Source organism: Pygocentrus nattereri, chromosome 17 (assembly GCF_015220715.1).
Source record: "Pygocentrus nattereri isolate fPygNat1 chromosome 17, fPygNat1.pri, whole genome shotgun sequence".
Classification (NCBI taxonomy): domain Eukaryota; kingdom Metazoa; phylum Chordata; class Actinopteri; order Characiformes; family Serrasalmidae; genus Pygocentrus; species Pygocentrus nattereri.
The window spans coordinates 13850159-13870399 of NC_051227.1; the positions used below are offsets into that span (position 1 = coordinate 13850159).

The window sequence follows — 20241 nt, forward strand, 5'->3', positions numbered from 1 at the left end:
TCTGCTCATTGTCCATTTTATCAGCTCCACTTACTGTATAGCTGCACTTTGTAGTTCTACAGTTACAGACTGTAGTCCATCTGTTTCTCTGGTACTTTGTTACCCCCTTTTACCCTGTTCTTCAATGGTCAGGACCCCCATGGACCCTCACAGAGCAGGTACTATTTGGGTGACGTTAGTGTTACTGCAGTGCTGAGTGATCCGCCACCCAAATAGATGGACTACAGTCTGTAACTGTAGAACTACAGAGTGCTCCTATACAGTAAGTGGAGCTGATCAAATGAACTGTTCAAGTATTCAGTGCCTATTTTTTGCCATATTCTGAATAAACAAATGGGCCGTTCGGGTCGTGGCAAAATGTTAAGCAAAAGTAAAATAACACAGCTGGCCCACGGATTTGCTGAGGTCTTTCTAAATTAAATGAATTTTTAATTGGCCCTTTTACTTGTTGAGTTTTACACTCTTGATCTGGCTTAAGCTGGAAAGGCTGAATGAAATATTAGCGTGAAGATATTTCACTTACTGCTTCTTGCGCAGTGGACAAAAGAGAGAGCAACCAAAACTGAAAGCCTACTAATGAATGGTCTATTTTGAATAATAAAGTATTTCACTTGGTTTCTACAACATATTTGAGCGCTACTGGACATGCACACCATATCGGGGCCTATATGTCTTAACACTGCAGCTCAAAACACCCAGGAAGGCATAAAGCATGATACAAGCAGACGAGCAGAGCTGATGAGTTTATTATATTTTTTTTATTGTGATAGCATTTCATTTTGAGAACACAGCAAATAAAGTTGAGGGTCACAAAGTTACTTCAGTTTGGCTTTTACCACACCCCTTTCACAACGGACAAGATGTTCACCGTATATCTATCATAACAGAACACACTGCCAGAGAAAGCAAGCCTTTACACAACCACTCAGACACCTAAAATGAATGTGGATCTGCACTGACAGTACATAGCAGACTGCGTCGGAGGAAAAAAATCATCATCATTCTGAAGAGAAAACAAAAACAGATGTTTATGCGTACATATATTCCGGCTTCAATGAATATATAGGTTTAGCTATGTACGTGTGAGTGTGTGTGTGTGCGTATGCGTTTGAGGGCTATATAGCTACTGTAAGTGAACCTAAGGTCCTTTTTTAATATGTATGCACGTCTCAATGACACAAATTGCATGTTTTTTCTTTTAACCTTTAACCGAATCCCACGTAAATGTGACGGTTACCCCTTTTGCCGTTCCAAACTCTTTAAGGCAAACGCAGCAGACGTAGTTTGGTGGAGGACAGGTGATCTGTTTTTCCTCAAGTCGTGACAACACAGGTAAACACAAATTTGGCATTATTAAAACAGAGAATATTGAGCCAAAGTTTCTATACACGAGAGCTGAACGGACGAAGGGGTGAGGGGGGCACACAGATGAAGGGCAAAGGCAGATGGCAGGACCAAACTAAAACGAAACAAAGTAAAAATCCTTAAAACGGTGTCGAAGCAGGGTTTTTTTGGGAAACGTAGCAATACTGTTGCATTTTCAAGCTCTATTCGTACAGTATAGAATTTAAGCAAATTCAATACAGGGTTCTAGCTCGCTCAACATACATCAAAGCAAGAAATGATAACTATATATACAGAATGTGAATGATAAATACAGATTTAAAACAGTCCTGCTTTTTTCTTCTTCTTCTTCTTCTTCTTTACTTTGATAACGGCCGCTCCTTTCATCACAGCCTTTATTTTTGACTTCGGAGTTCACCGCGGTCTTGCACAGAACTCGCTCACGTTAACCGATTAAAATACTAGAGATGACTTTGTAGTGTTTAATACAGTTCAGCTTTGAAGTCAAAAGGGCACAAAAATCCACAACTGTCTGAGAAAAAAAAAACAAAAACAAAACAAAACCAAAAATAATCAAAATACAAACATGGATATATTTACGAATACGGGTTCCAAAGCTCTGGTGGTTTCTGCCTAACTAGTAACCATAATCACGTCTGCTGGAGCCCCCGGCAGGCTTCAGGAGTTTCTCAGGACTTAAGGACCTGGTCTTTAGCATTTTTTTTTTGTCATTATTTTTTTGTTTTTGTGTTTTTTTTTCTTTTTTTGGACAGCCATCTAGTACACGATTTGAATTGGAGGGCTGGGCTGTGGGAGGGTTAAGAAAATGTTAGTGAGCGCGACCAGTCCAGTAGAAACATAAGGAGTCGGGGAGGGTGGTGGAGGAAGAGGGAGGAGGAGGAGGATAAAAGGACAAAAGCTCAGCAACAGCCTCCTCCAGCCTGCTGTCCTCCCTGTCCGCCGGTCAGCGTCGAGTTAGTGGCAGCATGCTGGGGTCCGATTTTGATCCCATTCGCCTGCGAAGACATACAGTTGCACAAATCAGGGTGTGCGGCACTGAAATTAAACAGAGATGCTGTCTGAACTGCTATCTTTGGACAAGAAGAGTTGGAAGAAATCAGTTAACCCATTCTTGCATGATGTACAGCAGATTTAAGGTCATTTTCTTGCAAAATAACATGTCAGAAAACTTGCTGGATGAACCAGGAGACTCATTACTTCAATATAAGATCAACAATTATCATCATTTCAGTTTTTCCCTCGATTTCCAAGAAATCCAAGAAAGCTGCTGATAAGAGGAACGCAATAATTGTCCCGGGTATATCAGGCCATCTCAGAGCTTTTAAACCACGTCTTTTAACCCTCTGTTGCATGATGTTGCCTCAGGGCAACAAACTCATTTCCCTCACTTTACAATAGCATTATAAACATTTAAAGACAATGATATGGTTAACAATAAAGTATAGGAGTAAGTCAATAAAAAGCATGTGTTTGGTCATACTCTCTCTTTAAACCTCTTTTTAAACATTCTCAATTTTTTTGTCATGAGATTTTGCAGAAATATGTTTGTTGCCTAGAAGCAACATTGTGCGACAGTGGAAAGGATTTAGCCAAGCACAGGCCACATCTCGCTACTTAAGGGAACACAGCTCTATATAATTTATTTCCTTTGACGCATACTCCCAAAGGACTCCTGCACACATTATTATTATTATTGTTGTTTTTTTAATTGAATAACCAGGACCATTTTACGCAAAAAAAGTGAACAGAATGTTTTTTTAATTGCTCTCATAATGTGTGCAGTAAAGGGTTAACTAGTTTTATGCTCTTCCAACTAATAAAAAAAATCCTGTTACCACTGTGATTGTCAATACTGTGCAAGTCAGAATCCACCCTTCATTTATTTTGTTTCCAGTCTAAACAGTCTTTTCGATATAAACAGAAGGTAATCCACTTGCATGAGGAAGGAGAAAGTCAAAGTAAAATTAGTGAGTTTAAAAAAACTATTAAGAGCTACAGAAAAAGTGTGACTCCTAACAACCACCTGGAAGAGCTGGTCGACCCCAAAGTGCCCCCATCAGATACACAGCACTTAAAGCTTTGATCATTGAGAGGAGAAAATCAAGCTGCTTCAGATGTGAAAACATCCACAGGTGTTTCTGTCCATCCTTCCACTGTGAGAAAACCACTCAGCGCTGTGGGTCTGAAAGGACATGTAGCTGATCATGAAGAACCTCACTGAGAAAAGGAGACGGGCACATCAAACAAAGAAGCTGAACGATGGGCTGAAGACTGAACTTGAGGTGTGTCTGCAGGTTCTTTGAGGAGTTGGAAGTAAGTCTCCTGAAAAGAATGGAAAAGGAGGGTCTCTGACTTCTGCACAGCACTGGAGAAGCTGGAGAAGCCTGTGTGTTTCTACAGTAGTAACAAGAGAGGCAGGAAATCTGCCAAAGGTGGCACTTTCACTCATCCATCTCACCAAACTACTCCTGTAAGTAGTAAAGCAGCTCTCTGTCTGTTGGTCGCACTGCTGTGCCGTTCTTAAGGAAACTCCACATCATCCTCATTCTGATTTATGGTGTCTGGGGGGGGGGGGTTCTCCTGGCCGGGCTTGAGGGCTTCCTGGCCAAGATCTCCATCAGCTGATGCGGTTTGGACCTGGTGCCTTAATTTTTTTCCTACTACTCCCATAAAAAAGAAGGAAAGAGCGAGCGCTGCAGTGGGCCCAGCTCCATCTGAGTGGCTGTAACCTTATGGGATGTGAGGAATTTATGTGTTGGCGGGCCGCCAGCAGAGGGGCTGGAGGCCCAATGTGTAAGCCCTACTGGAACAGACCTTTGCCGCTTTTTCCCCCTTCGGTCCTCACTCCTAAACGTGTTTATATCACTGCACAGGCATCCAGCACTGAGCGCCGTTAAATTCTGATGCCTTTTTACAGTGATTACAATTTCTCCCCCAATTTTAAACACTAACCCATAAAACAATATTTAACATGCTCTGCTGGATCTGGCTTTGGGACTAAAGAAGAGAGAGCAAACGTTATGATACAACTGTGGCTGGGAAACAGCACAAGCATAAGCCTGATTGCAACAGATTAGAGAATAGAGAATGTAAATATACTATATTTTATAAACAGTTGCACTATAGAATATATTCACTCTATATAATATAAAGATCTTACTACAGAAGACACATACACTATAGAATATAAACACACTATAGAATATGAAAGATTTTACTACAGAATATAAACACTAGAATATAAACACTACAGAAAATGAAAGATTATACTATAGAATATAAACACTACAGAATATAAACACACTATAGAAAGATTTTACTACAGAATATAAACACTAGAATATAAACACTACAGAATATGAAAGATTTTACTATAGAATATAAACACACTAGAGAATATAAACACACTAGAGAATGTGAAAAATCTTACTATAGAATATAAACACTATAGAATATGAAATATTTTACTACAGAATATAAACACTATAGAATATGAAAAATCGTACTATAGAATATAAACACTATATGAAAGATTTTTCTATAGAATATGAAAGATTTTACTATAGAACATAAACACTATAGAATATGAAAGATCGTACTATAGAATATAAACACTATAGAATATGAAAGATCGTACTATAGAATATAAATAGAATATAAACACTATAGAATATGAAATATTTTACTATAGAATATAAACACTATATGAAAGATTTTTCTATAGAATATGAAAGATTTTACTATAGAATATAAACACTATAGAATATGAAAGATCTTGCTATAGAATATAAACACTATAGAATATGAAATATTTTACTATAGAATATAAACACTATATGAAAGATTTTTCTATAGAATATGAAAGATTTTACTATAGAATATAAACACTATAGAATATGAAAGATCTTGCTATAGAATATAAACACTATAGAATATGAAATATTTTACTATAGAATATAAAGACTAGAATATGAAAGATTTTACTATAGAATATGAAAGATCTTGCTATAGAATATAAACACTATAGAATATGAAAGATCTTGCTATAGAATATAAACACTATAGAATATGAAAGATCTTGCTATAGAATATAAACACTATAGAATATGAATGATCTTGCTAAAGAATATAAACACACTATGGAACACAAAAAGTCTTAGAAACAATAGAATATGAGCGCACTACTGTAAATAAGTGAATGCAGCCCTAATGAGGGATGCTCAGAGAAACCTGCTGCTCAATAAGAAAACGTGCACTTCTACTCTATCCGGAACAGTGATTACCTCTAACTGTAATAGAAGAACGTCTGGCTGCTTGATTTAAATCCTGCTCACGAAGACGTGCACTGGACAAATTTAAACAGATTGCTCTAGGAAGTCCCCTTGACCCAATTCTGTACTTAAACCAATATAAACTCATAGAAAAGTCCAGCATATGCTCTTTCTTTCTGTGCTTTGTTACCTCGTTGTTGATATCGAAGACGCCCTCCTGGATCTTTTCATAAATTTCCTTGGCTGTGTTGATAAATGCCTGAAACACAGAAAAGAGTGCATGTGTTAAAACAGGCAACGGCCTATTTAAGCTCAATCTCACCATTAGCTTAAGCAGGTAAACGGTTTACTGACCTATTAATCAATAGATTTAGGTCTCAAGTGTTTACAACAGACACACTTGCTTAAACACCAGCAGGCACAGTAATTACGTTCTATACACTTCCGTTTTATCTAATAATATTCAGAACTTAATTCTGAATGATTGTGAGTTTGTGTTTTATTTGTGACAGCAGCTGCACTGTTTACTCATCACAGCTCTTACTCCAGAATCCCAAACTTGACAAAAATAATCTAAATAGAATTGAATAACAGTGTATTATTTATCCATTAATAACGTCAGGTTCACAAACCTTTTCAGATGCTAAATAAACATCTAAAAACACATTTTTGGTGAATAATTAGCTATATTTTATTTTTCATATTTGAAATGTATATGAAATGAAAAATGTCATTATGCAAAGTGATTCCAAATTCAGAGAACTTAAACTCAGGCCCAGAGAAGGTGGCAGCATTTCTAGGTCCTGTTTATATGTGGGCAAGATGTTTTACACACAAAAGCCAAATTCTGATGGGCCTCTCTTGAGTATTTCATACGTTTTTATACTTGCACATCTACTCAGTCAATTATATGTGAAGATACTCACCTCTTCTACATTGTAGTCATTAATACTGTGTTCATATTTATCTTTTTTGGGTTTAATGTCATAAAGGGTAGGTTCAACTCCTGTTCTGCTTTACTGTTGATCACTCCTCTCACTTTGAAGCTTTAGCATTTTATTTTAGACCAAAATGAGAAGAAATTCAGAAGAAGAGCTGCAACAAAATTAATTTCCTATACTGACAGATGCTGGATGGTTTTTGGACTTTGGATGGTTCCCCTCCAGCTCTGCAAGCCATTATATGTAGTTTTCTGAGCTGATATTTTTTTTTTGTAAAAGTTGCTTCTAGGGAAGATACTTTTGTTATTGCAACAGGCACAAAACATACCACGCAGACAACTCCACAAATGCCACCATCACAGTATCATCAACTATTAATAAATTAGTCAGATAATACAGATTATCCTGACAGATGTTCAAGAATTAAGCCGGAGCAGTGTTTATGGCTGAGGTCTGGCGCCCCCCAATGGTTGTAGGGACCACTGCTGTTATTTCTGGTGTTACACAGTGAAAATGAAGGTAACTGGAGATTCATCATGTATATAACAGTGTAGAACTGGCTGTAGTGCTTCACAGGTTAATCAACAGAGGCGAAATGCTTCTCTTTGCGCCTCAGTTACCTTGAGATACAGAAGGAAGGAATGACTGTGCAAGAAGACGGCAGATGCATGCGCTCTGCATCTGTCTTATTATCTATTAATGTGAATTAGAGGAAACTTAAAACTATTACTGTTCAGGGCAGGTACCTGGTAGTTTTTGCTAATTATTACTAAAAATGTTTGATGTAAAATGCAAAACCTTAAAAATCACACAAATTAAAAAAAGATATACCACAAGGTATTGCTGCTCTTTAAAAATGAGCCTGTTTTGCTTGTTGTAATGGTTTAAAAAAACTCTCAAAAAGACCTGAAATGATGGAGTCATAAGCGAAGCTCTCTTATGACAGAGCTTATATGCGTGTGCAATGCGTGGTAGGAATTCTATGAATATGCATGAGCCTTAAATAGGAGACTGAAAAGTCATAAAAGGGCGGGGGGAGGGGTCAGGAGAATTCACACGACACTAATGAGACAAATTAATCATACAGGGTAAGCTGGGGGTGGGCGGAGGGAGGGGGAGGGGCATCCACAAATTAACGCCTCCGCTTTCTTAAAGCCGTCTCTCGGCTCGGCTTCAGCTGCCTCCCACTGTGCACAATGAGGCTGTTTTCCCTGCAGTTAGAGGAGCTTCCCCTGAGTACCGTCTCTATGCATGAGCGCATATGTGTGTGTGTGTGTTTGCATATCAACCACATATCACAACCCAAACACTCCGGACCCCTGGGCCACACGGGGCACGCTGTACCTCTTCTACGTTCGACGCCGTCTTAGCTGAAGTCTCCATGAAGATAAGGCCATGTTCCCTGGCAAAAGCCTCGCCCTCCTCCTTCTTCACCTCTCTCCGCGACTCCAAATCACTGCACACAAAAACATACTGCTCAGCCTCATCTGGGAACACGAGAAATATCGGGGGGAAAAAATAACAACTGAAAAATTATACTGGACGGGAGGAGGACTACCTTTTATTTCCGATGAGCATGATGACCATGTTGGAGTTGGAATGTTGACGAGCATCTTCTAACCAGGTTGTCAAATGGTTAAAGGTGTCCCTTCTGTCAACCACAAGAAGAACACACGCAATTAACAACAAATACTAAACACAGTGTTTTTACCACTAACTATATATAAACCTGCAACAAGCGAATATCTGAAATTGTGGTTTACCACCTTGTGCTTCCACTTGCTGGGCACTTTATTAGAAACACCCACCTTGTGCTTCTACTTACTGGCCACTTTATTAGAAACACCCACCTTGTGCTTCCACCATGTAGGTATACAGTTACAGTCCATCTGTTCCTCCACAGTTCCCCAGACCCCCTCTTGCACTTCACCATTGGTCAATTTCCACAGGAACACTACTGTCCAGACATTATGTGGGTGGTGGTCCATTCTCAGCACAGCAGTGACAGACACAGACCATGTCATGTGGTGCTGGTGTGCGTTCATCAGACCCTCAAAGTCTGCTGTGCAAAGTATGTCTGATGTTGCAGTACCTGCTGGGCTGAGTATGGATCCACCACCCAGAACAACGGATGAGCTACAGTCCACCAGCTAGGTAGAACTCCAAGAGAGGGGTTTCTGATAAAGTGGCCACAGTACAGCATGAACACAGAAGGTTAAAAAGAGTGGGAGAACAGGACTAGAACAGGACGTTAGACTCACCTTGTGATATCATACACGAGGAGGGCTCCGGCAGCTCCTCTGTAGTAAGACCTGGTGATGGAGCGGAAGGACTCCTGGCCAGCCTGGATGCATAAATACACACAGAAAAGACAGTCTCACTCACAGTGTCTCTCCAACTGATATAAATCTCTGCTGCATTGCTGCTTAAAGGCTTTAATTGGACTCCCAGCTTCACTTCATGGCAGGAGATCAGTGTTGAGCTAAAAACCTGCCTCCACAGACAGGCTGGGGGGCGGGTGATGTGACAATATTAATTGTGAGAAATGTTGGCAACAATATGGTTTTCTAAGTACATGATGCGTGTAGTAAGTACTTCTAGTACACCGAGCAACTGCATGGGCCATAAAAATTCAGATTTAGACCAATTATAGAGAACCTATAAACAATAACTAGTGTACCAAAACTGTACCAACTGCATGGCAACAAAATGACCTCAAAGCACTTGTTTACATCGAGGAGTGTCAGTCTGTTTATGTTCCAGCACGTAATCTAAGATCTGCAGATAGCGGCCTTTTACAGACACCCTCTGTAAAATACAGGAAACATGGACAGACTCGTTCAGTTATTCTGCTTCTAAACTGTGGAGCTCAGCTCACCTTTTATTAGACAGTCGAGCTCAGTGCTCATTTTTAAGAGGCACCTAAAAACATCTCTCTGACATCTCAAACTCTACATCTCGTGGATTCATTTTTATTTTGATTCAAATTGAATACTAATGATTTTTTGCATAACTATGTTTTATCACCTGTCTGTAAAGCACTTCGAGCTTTGAGCCACCGGCATGAAAAGTGCCATATAAATAACAGTATTATTATTACTATCAATATCATTATTTTTATTATTCCAAGCAGCTGACTGGGCGATCAGACATTTCCTTATTATGTTTAGTTAGTTTTAACCAACTGTTAGATTTCCTTTCCTTTCCTACCTTAAGAACCAATATCTTACCTTTTTTCTTGTGTTTTATTTTTCTCCCTGAAATCCACCGTTATGTACCAAAAACAATCATAACTCATTTTTACTTTAAAATCAGTAATGGAAACCACACTGTGGTCCCACAGTTATGTATATAAACTGTTTATATTTTAATAAAATAATCATAATTAAGGTTGAGATTTTAGTCTAAAGCTCAAGTCAGTTCAAATGTCATGAAAATGTCAACAAATATCACGACGTTATGTCTCGCACTCACTCAGACAGACACCGAGCAGCAGACGCCGTCACCACACGCACACAAGGGCCCTCTGTCTGCCCTGCATCCCACAATGCATCTCTCTCCAGCAAAAGGTGGCTGACCAATCAGCCGAGCCTTCAGCAGCCACCATTCAACAGCATCTTTGTCACGGCGTAAAATGGCCTCCCCAGCAGTGCTGTGGTCAAGTGGCCCCCTCTGGCAGAAGGCGAGTAAGCCAGGGGCGCACATTCGAATTCAATAAGCCAACTCCCCCCCGGGGGCAGCTGTTAACATTAGAGTTAATGGAGCCCATTGTGAATAAATGATGAATGGCACTTTTATGCCTGCCATCTGCCGAAGTGAAAGGTTACAGGAAGGCCAGAAATGCTGATTTCTCCCGTTACATCACAACCACACACACAATGTGCTGAAAAGCCTTGGGTTTAATCGCAAAATCCTGATTTAAAAAAAATAAAATAAAAAAAAGGGGAAAAAAGTGACCTCAAATGACAGGAAATATTTACATCACATACAAGGAAATGCTGCTGCTCATGTGACAAAGCCAGAAAAAAAAAAAAAAAAAACCCCCAACAACAAAAAAACAAAGCGCTGAGTCAGGGCCAAGTCTCACCACCATGTAAGAGGTGCACAAAGTATTAAATTAACCCTAGACACAGCTAAAAACAAACAAAAAAACAGCAAAAAGTGTAAAAATAAATAAACACATACATAAGAAATTTATTCCAATTTTTTAATACAAAAAACCCCAAAAAAACAAAAAAAAGACCTTAACTGTTTGATATGTCACTAAAAGCCTTAAATTAAAACTCATGATAGTCAAACATATTTCAAGTGTTCTGGCTCCCCCTGCTGGCCAACAAGCCTCCGTGCAGAAGCCTTGTTTGGCTCTTCAGGCCTTTTTAGCAGCTCACGGCAGCAGTAGTGCATGACTGATCTCTCAATTCAGCTCAACTCCCAGAGCACAGCCTATCTGAAAATGTCTAGATGACTGTACAATGTCAGCAGAGATGAACAGCAGAGGCAAACAGCAGAGGCTACGAAAACAAGACAAACCATCAGCCTCACAACCAGCACAGACACGACATATCCAAAAGTATCCAGACAGTCCTTCTAATGAGTGAATTCAGCCACTCACGGCTGAAACAGCTCATAAAATCTCCAAAGAAAAGCTATGACCAATAGAATGGGACACTCTGGAGCAGCTACACCAGATCACCATGCCCAATGCCCAGCGTGGGCTAGAGGGGTGTAAAGCCACCCAGCACTGGGCTGCGGAGCAGTGGAACTATGTTCTATGGAGTGATGGAGCTCCAGCCAATACCTTTGATCCAGAACTGACCATCCAACAAATCCTCACAGTAATGAACCAACAGCCAGTGTAAAGCCTACTTTTGTTTGACATATTGGAATTAAAAGATAAAGGACCAATAATCTCATTTATTTTTACCCCTACCCCTTGTTTTCAAGTGTTGCTCCTTGGAACTGAGTTACAGGGCAGTGGTCGAGATCTTCCCTTTGAAATGGGAGCCTCAGATATAAAGAGCATCACTTCATTAACAGCTACTAGCGCTGCTCTGTAGGCGACCCTGCCCGTCTGCAGTGACAGCAGAGGAGGGGAAAGTTCAGCTCCTCACTGCTGGGCTTTAGTTACATTTAGGGATCATAGCCTTCAAAGAGGGGGCAATTATTTACTATCACCACCCCTAATTCTTCAGTGATATGAAGCTGAAGTCAGATATTCTCTCAGATTCTTCTCCAATTTTTACCATCGACCTTAAGTGGAGTAGCAGTTACATTTTGGCACTTCAGGCGTCAGAACAGCTGGACTATTTAAGGTGGAACGGGAAAGTTAGCTAGCTAGCTACTGAGACGTCAGCATAGTACTACATTTTAATGCCTGTCATAAAGAGAAGAACCATAACAAAACAACATTAAACGAAGATAATATGATGGCTATTGTCATTTTTATCAGAGAAAATTCTCACATTCACACTTGTTCAGCATCTTGCCTTTTTTCCCCCCCTTTTCTCATATCTCTGTTTGGAGTCGCTGAAAAACCTCTTTTTGGAGGGTCATGTAACCCCAACACTTCACCCTGGCCCTCTATCTCAACAAGAATCTGGACACCCTACACCTAGACATGAACACTCAAAACGGAGCAATAGGGCTAAGGGGTAGGGGTGAGGGGTGAAACGGGATCGGGCCTAAATACACCCGTTCAGCAGGTCACACTACGGTTTTCCCCCAGTATGTTAACATTCTGCAAATAAACAGTATCTGTGCATTAATTTGAACGGGGTTTAACTGCTACAGGCTGAAAAGTCAGATATATGCAAGTGTGTTAGAAACAATTAAACCAAAAAGGTTTAAACAAAAATGTTTTAGCTGAATAATCACATATGGGCTGTATGGACAGGTGAGTGAATGGTACAATTTAAACTTTAACAAATATTTACATCATGTTGTCCATTATATGGGCCCTCTGAGTGACCTCTAATAGACGTCTGACTCACCATCTATAAACATGGACCAAAGTACAGTAGCTTTACACAGTAGCACCTTAAAGTCTGAATTCTGTCTGTACTTTAGCCCATATTTATAGATAACAGTGCGTCAGTTTACATTTCTGCCCAAACTGTTACAGTAAACAGTCACTCCGTTTACAGAGTTCTTAAAGGGGAATTCCATAATTTGTCCCCAAATTTCCACATCAGTTTAGTGGTTGAGAAGCAAGTAATTTACAGGGTTTAAATATAAAATGCCACATTGTCAAGAAATGTAACCATCTTAGACCTTGTCTATAGTCATGGTGATGGGAACCAGGGGTCGCCATGACTACAACTCTAATATAGACATTTTATTTACTATCCAAAACCACCAGTGAACCTGCACGAGTCTTCTGAGTTTATATGGAATGTTGATGATGGGAAAAGTCATTAAGCTGGGAAAAATGTTCTCTCTGTCCTGCAAAAACCTCACTCTTAAAAAAGATGGTTGTATGAGGGTCTTTAGGGAAAGGAATGGTGCTATTTAAAGAGTTCCTTGCATGGTGATATGGTTCTTCAGAGTGATGATGAATGTGCTGTGTATGGTTCTAGATCACACCTAAAAGGGTTCTACTGTTACAAGCTTAACACAGGTCACAACAGCAGAGCCCTTTTTGATGCTATATGGAAGCAGCCCTTTATAGACCCATATACATGTTCTAAATCAATCTGAATAACCATTTCACCATCTGAACGGTTAAAAGTACGAAATGGATCTATTTAGAACACGTTCCTACACAGAACCATCTTTTTAACCATCTTTTTGATGGTGTTCACATCACCACCACTGAATAATTCTGACTCGTTTCTCTGAACAACTATGTTTACATCTTTTAATCATGCAGAAATTTTGAAATATCCGTGGAATTCCCCTATAATGCCTCACTAATGGCACACAATTGTGGCCCAGGAGACCCGTGAGACCGAGCTGCTTCATGTTTACCCTGCTGTAACGACTAATTGCGATCTGATTGAACTCCAGTGCTCTGTAATTATCTGATGAGCTGAATTGGGTGTGGTAGAGCAGGAAAAACAGCCAACTCAAACAGCCCCACCCACTGAGCAAAGACATCCACAAGGACAGGCACATCCTAATATTCCTTCTGAAACGCTGAATCCGTGTCCCACAACTTTAATTCTGACACCTCAGCTCGTTCTTTAAGCCTGAAGGGTGGTGCATACAGGAGGTAGACAAAACAAAGGAAAGCTGATGTGATTTACATCATTCATAATGAGTTTTTTCTGCCTTTCGTCTTCATTGCAGTTCTACCCCTGCTTGGAATGCTGCTACACAAGTCCTGAGCTATGAGCATTCAGGAAATGAACCATTTGTCAAGAAGGACGGCCTCAGCAGCTGGAAGAGGGTTGACGGCTGACGCAGGGAGGGCAAAATAAAAGCAAAGTCGGAGATAATTTAGTGCTCATTACATCAAATCTGTGTTCACCACTGACTACAGGTGGCTCTTAAATAGCAGATCCATAATAAAATGTCAGCTTTGTGAAGGTAATAATACCGTGGGCTGGATTTAGGAGGTTTAAACTGAGACCTGCAGTCAGAGGAAGCCATTTGTTGCCGTTTTTGGCATCTATCCCACCTTTCACCTGCCGTTTCACTTAAGTTATCCAGTTTTCCCTTGTTAACTGTCTCTACTGACACATGCAAATTTATGCCTGTGACTGACACACCTGCAATTTGGAGACTCGGCTATTTATTTGAGCAGTGAGATAATCAACGCTGGATTAGACACGTAAAAACCAAAGGCACTTTTTAAAGTATGACTGAGTTCTCTTTCACAAGAGAAAGAAATAAGCAGCGTTGTTAGACTATTTAAAGAACCTGTATCATGACAGAGTGAGGTTTTTTTTTAAAATAAAGTGAGGACAAGAGTTTAATGCAGCACATAAACAATAAGGTTTCAAAATGTACCATACAGTCCATAGAACATTAAAACAGCATGTTTTGAACTCACTGCTTTCACACGGATCAGGCGTAACATTCTGACCACCTCCTTGTTTCTACACTCATTGTCCTTTTTATCTGCTCCACTTACTGTATAGCTGCACTTTGTAGTTCTACAGTTACAGACTGTAGTCCATCTGTTTCTCTGATACTTTGTTACCCCCTTTTACCCTGTTCTTCAGTGGTCAGTACCCCCATGGACCCTCACAGAGCAGGTACTATTTGGGTGGTGGGTTATTCTCAGCACTGCAGTAACACTGATGTGGTGGTGGTGTGTTAGTGTGTGTTGTGCTGGTATGAGTGGATCAGACACAGCAGTGCTGCTGGAGTTTTTAAACACTTCAGTGTCACTGCTGGACTGAGAAAAGTCCACCAACCAAAAATATCCAGCCAACAGCGTCCTGTGGGCAGCGTCCTGTGACCACTGATGAAGGACTAGAGGATGACCAACACAAACTGTGCAGCAGCAGATGAGCTGTTGTCTCTGACTTTACATCTACAAGGTGGACTGACAAGGTAGGAGTGTCTAATAAAGTGGACAGTGAGTGGACACAGTGTTTAAAAACTCCAGCATTGCTGTGTCTGATCCACTCATACCAGCACAACACACACTAACATACCACCACCACGTCAGTGTTACTGTAGTGCTGACTATGATCCACTATCTGCTCCGTGAGGGTCCATGGGGGTCCTGACCACTGAAGAAACAAGGAGGTGGTCATAATGTTATGTCTGATTGGTGTGTGAATATGTATATATGTGCCTAGTAGACCTACAGATGTTCTGTCCCATTCAGGCTGAAGTTATATGGAGTGTTTCGGCCCAGACTGAAGGCAGCCACTGTGAACAAACCTCATTTACATATCTGTTTTAAAGGCACAGTACAGAACTAGCTTGGATATAGAGAACACAGATGGATCTGAAAATGGCCATGTAAAACGCTTTGTTTTGGTTACACAAAACTACACATGCTCCAAATGATATGCAAGAAAAATACTACATGCAAAAGCTTTAAAATATTGATGCTATTTTTATTTACACACATGAAACTGCAGACTGCTCTTTATCTGCTGTTTCTATTATTCTGCACTTCCCCTTCATAACAGCACTGCAGCTGCTGACTTCAACAATTACTGTCCCTCATCAGAGCTGTCACGCTTGTTACTTCAATATTTCATCATTTTGCAATGTGCTTGCCGTTTCTATTCCAATTTTCCTGAGTCAATTTTGCTTTTGTTACAAAATACCTTTCTTTTGCTGTTATTTGTTATTTATATACTATTTTATATACAATATTCATGATTTTAATAGTTTATTCAGATTTTTGTAGCCTTAAAATCTGTTAATAATCCGACTAATAGCTCAGTCGGAATAGTCTAGTCTGATTGAGGTCAATCAGAATACAGTCTCTATCCGATTGAATGAGGTGGGTAATCCTGTAAATAAGTCCGTGCTGCATGTGCGTCGCATCATAGTGAGAGTTTATACTGTTCAACACGGCGAAGCAGAAACTGGTCTGCAGAGAAGATGAAGTTTATGCTCTGATCTTTAAGACAGCAGTGGGACCGACATCCAGCTTGTGTGTCTCAGAACACAACGTCTTCCTTTTGGCCTTCTTTAATAAGGACATGTGAAGGACGTTTTCCTGAGTCTGACATCACTTTAAAGCAGTTAAAAACACAAGCACTGCTCACTGCTGCTCATCTCTCTCTGACTGGACTCGCGTATTGCTGGTTGCCATGGTAACGTCCACACTAAGCGGTTCTCTGGTCATGCGTGTCATTTTGGATCGGATTACTTGTCGTGTGAATGTAAACAGAGCTTTTCCATCAGATTGGTGAGCAGAGTGAGAAACACCTAAGTCTTAATCTGTAATCGGAATTCATTCAATCGGACTGTCAAAATCTTTGCATGTGAACACAGCCATGGAGCCAAAAGGCACAATGTTTTCAAAATCTAGACTTGGTAGGTTGTCTACAGTATGTTTCTTATGCCAGCGCTTCTCAATTAGCCAGCAAACTTACAAAGGCCTGGCCAGTTAGCTGATGAGCTTAATTAGGTGTGTTAAATGAGGAGAGACACTAATTTTCTACACCTAAAACTGAATGTGTATGGCACACAATGTAAAAGTGGCCTATACTCGACCTTTTTCCTCATATGTGTCATAGATGTGTCATTTGTGTGTCAGCGTGAATGGCAAAAACACACGGAATCTGACATTTTCACTTTCGAATTGAGACGCTTTGATATGTGGTACTGAAATCTGATCTGTATCCAATCTGCAGCAAAGCGACTCTGAACATCCGGACCGAAATTCATGCGACTTTTACATCAATCCAACTCGACATCCGTCATTATTTCGTGCTGCTGGGACTCAAACATTTAGGCTGATGTTTCTGTATCAAAAAATAGAAGAGACTCACTGCAGCCGCTCCATGTTCGAAGAGGTTTCAAGACGGCCGAACGCGGCCGGAGGAGCCCGAGGCCGCAGCATTTAAAGAATCTGAGGACACAAACCAAAGAAGTGGCCGTGGCCGAATAACGTGCCCTTTTTACGGTGAACTCAAACACATTCTGGGTGATGAGTCCAGTTGTCAAACACTGAAACTTCATAATCGCTCCTGCGATGCTGGCCAAGACGAAACCGAAAGCTCCGGGAGCGACTGGAGCTCGCTGGCTGTCATTACTGTTTACCTCCACCTTGTGAAGCTCTGTTCTTTTGTGCATGCTGGTTGGTTTAGGAGCTAATCTGTTCAGACTGATGTCGCATACAGGTAACATTGAAAAGATAATGTGGGGGCTCCTGAGTGGCGCAATCATCTAAGCGCTCGATCCCTGGTGATGCTGCAGCCGTCCGTAACTGGGAGTCCATGACAGCGCAATTGGCCTCGCTCTCTTTGGGTGGGTAAGGTGGCCCCCCCTTCTCCCCGCATCACTCAACACAATGATAGTCAGCACAGGCGTCTGTTAGCTGACGTAACAGATCTGGCGGTTGGCGCTTTCCTCCGAGCTCATTCGGCTGTCCCATGTCGTTGAGTGAGTGGCAGTTTGAAAAGAAGCGGTGGCTGGTTTCACAGGTCTCAGAGGAAGCCTGTGCTGGCTTCACCCTCCTAACGCTGAGGGCATTATGTGATTGGGGAAGTCCTAACTAGTGGGTGGAATTGGAAACGATTAAACTGGGGAGAAAAATCGGGTTAAAATCCAAAAATAAATAAATAAATGAATAGATAGACAGACAGACAGGTAATGTGAACAGTCAAACAATTTGGATTTGGTGAGAAAATCAGATTCGGGCTACTTTTGCCTGCTGTGTAAACGTAGCCTGTGTGTTTCAGTAGCTCAGACTGAGTACAGACAACGACGATTCAATCTTTTGAATTTAACAGAAAGGCTCACACAGCGCTGCACACACTCTGTATGAGTAAAGACAGAAGATGCAGGAGCTGTAAATGTTCACTCATTACTCATTACACTTACCGTATCCCAGATCTGAAGCTTTATCTGTTTGCCATCTATAGTGATCATCCGCGCTCCGAATTCTACACCTGCAAAACAAAAAGAAAAACAGAACAAGATCAGAAACACCGTACAAAGTGAAGCCACATAGTCTGAACTGGGATGTAGTTCTACTTCTTTGCTGTGCATTTATAAATATATAAATGTTAATTATGCTTTGTGAATTAAACCAACAAACATGAACATCACAGATGGCACAAAAGAAAATAATATTCTTACTACAGTTATTAATGATGGTTCTGTGCAGGTACATTTCTCGTTCATCAGGGTACAAACAGCGTAAGTGTTCCCTCCAAGGTTCTACAGTGGTTTTAAGGTCTGATTCTGAAGCTTAAATCAGTTTTTCCAGGTAAAAAGTTGGTATTTGTACCTTTTCATAACCAAATGTTTTATAACGGAGCAGTAGAATAAAAGCCTGGAGGCTATTTCAGTGGATTATGGTTATGTTCCCTGACTAAAGGTACTGTGATGGAGCCTTGAGGGAACCACCCGTGACTAGAGGGGGGCTGACCCAGAGACAGCTTTATGCCTCTTTCTGAGTGTGTAGCACAGCACTCTTAGAAAAGGGGAAAAAAGTTTCAATGTACTATCAAAAAAAGCTCTTTGACTTACAGAAATGACGATAGTGGAGACCTTTTTGGTGCAATTTAGAACTACTTTTTAAAAGCTTCTTTACAGGGCCATATATTCCCTCCTACTGAGGAACCATTTAACCACGCGAAGAAGCATTTATGTATTCAAGGTTCTATATGGAACCACTGCCCGGCTCAACCCCTTGAGCCGACAGTAAGTGGCTGAAGTGCCCTTGAGCGAGACACCCAAGCCCCAACTGCTCCCCTGGGTGCCATGGTTAGAGCTGCCCACCACTCTGGGCTACCGTGCTCACTGCCCCCTAGTATATGTGCATTCACTACTGTGTGTGTTTCACTGCACAGGGGTGAAATTTGCTCATTGTGGGACTAATAAGTGTAGCTTCACCACCACCACCACTAATACTAATACAAACCGGATTCCAAAAAAGTTGGGACACTAAACAAATTGTGAATAAAAACTGAATGCAATGATGTGGAGATGGCAAATGTCAATATTTTATTCAGAATAAAACACAAATCACAGATCAAAAGTTTAAACTGAGAGAATGTATCAATTTAAGGGAAAAATATGTTGTTTCAAAATTTCATGGCGTCAACAAATCCCAAAAAAGTTGGGACAAGGCCATTTTCACCACTGTGTGGCATCCCCCCTTCTTCTTACAACACTCAACAGACGTCTGGGGACAGAGGAGACCAGTTTCTCAAGTTTAGAAATAGGAATGCTCTCCCATTCAAGTCTAATACAGGCCTCTAACTGTTCAATCGTCTTGGGCCTTCTGTGTCGCACCTTCCTCTTTATGATGCGCCAAATGTTCTCTGTAGGTGAAAGATCTGGACTGCAGGCTGGCCATTTCAGTACCCGGATCCTTCTCCTACGTAGCCATGACGTTGTGATTGCTGCAGAATGTGGTCTGGCATTATCTTGTTGAAAAATGCAGGGTCTTCCCTGAAAGAGATGACGTCTAGATGGGAGCATATGTTGTTCTAGAACCTGAATATAGTTCTCTGCATTAATGGTGCCTTTCCAGACATGCAAGCTGCCCATGCCACAAGCACTCATGCAACCCCATACCATCAGTGATGCAGGATTCTGAACGGAGCGTTGATAACAACTTGGGTTATCCTTGTCCTCTCTGGTCCAGATGACATGGCGTCCCAGTGTTCCATAAAGAACTTCAAATCGTGACTCATCTGACCACAGAACAGTCTTCTGTTTTGCCACACTCCATTTTAAATGACCCCTGGCCCAGTGCAAACGTCTGAGCTTGTGGAGCTTGCTTAGAAATGGCTTCCTCTTTGCACTGTAGAGTTTCAGCTGGCAGTGGCGGATGGCACGGTGGATTGTGTTCACTGACAATGCTTTCTGGAAGTATTCCTGAGCCCATTCTGTTATTTCCTTGACAGTGGCATTCCTGTTTGAGGTGCAGTGACGTTTAAGGGCCCGGAGATCATGAGCATCCAGTAGAGTTTTACGGCCTTGACCCTTACGCACAGCGATTGTTCCAGATTCTCTGAATCTTTTGATGATGTTATGCACGGTTTATGATGATAACTTAAAAGTCTTTGCTATTT

At 40.9% G+C, this 20241-nt stretch overlaps 1 protein-coding gene across 1 annotated transcript in view; it reads right to left on the reverse strand.

Annotated features, from left to right (window-relative positions):
- Window positions 1-736: 736 nt before the first annotated feature.
- Window positions 737-20241, reverse strand: part of rab2a (RAB2A, member RAS oncogene family) — a 34782-nt gene continuing 15277 nt past the window's right edge. The window contains exons 3-8 of the mRNA XM_017706333.2: window positions 18038-18105; window positions 8839-8921; window positions 8136-8228; window positions 7922-8033; window positions 5827-5895; window positions 737-2360 (exon numbers count right to left, since the gene is read on the reverse strand). Coding sequence (XP_017561822.1) covers window positions 2265-2360; window positions 5827-5895; window positions 7922-8033; window positions 8136-8228; window positions 8839-8921; window positions 18038-18105 — 521 coding nt within the window. The 3' untranslated portion in view covers window positions 737-2264. The remainder of the gene's footprint in view (window positions 2361-5826; window positions 5896-7921; window positions 8034-8135; window positions 8229-8838; window positions 8922-18037; window positions 18106-20241) is intronic.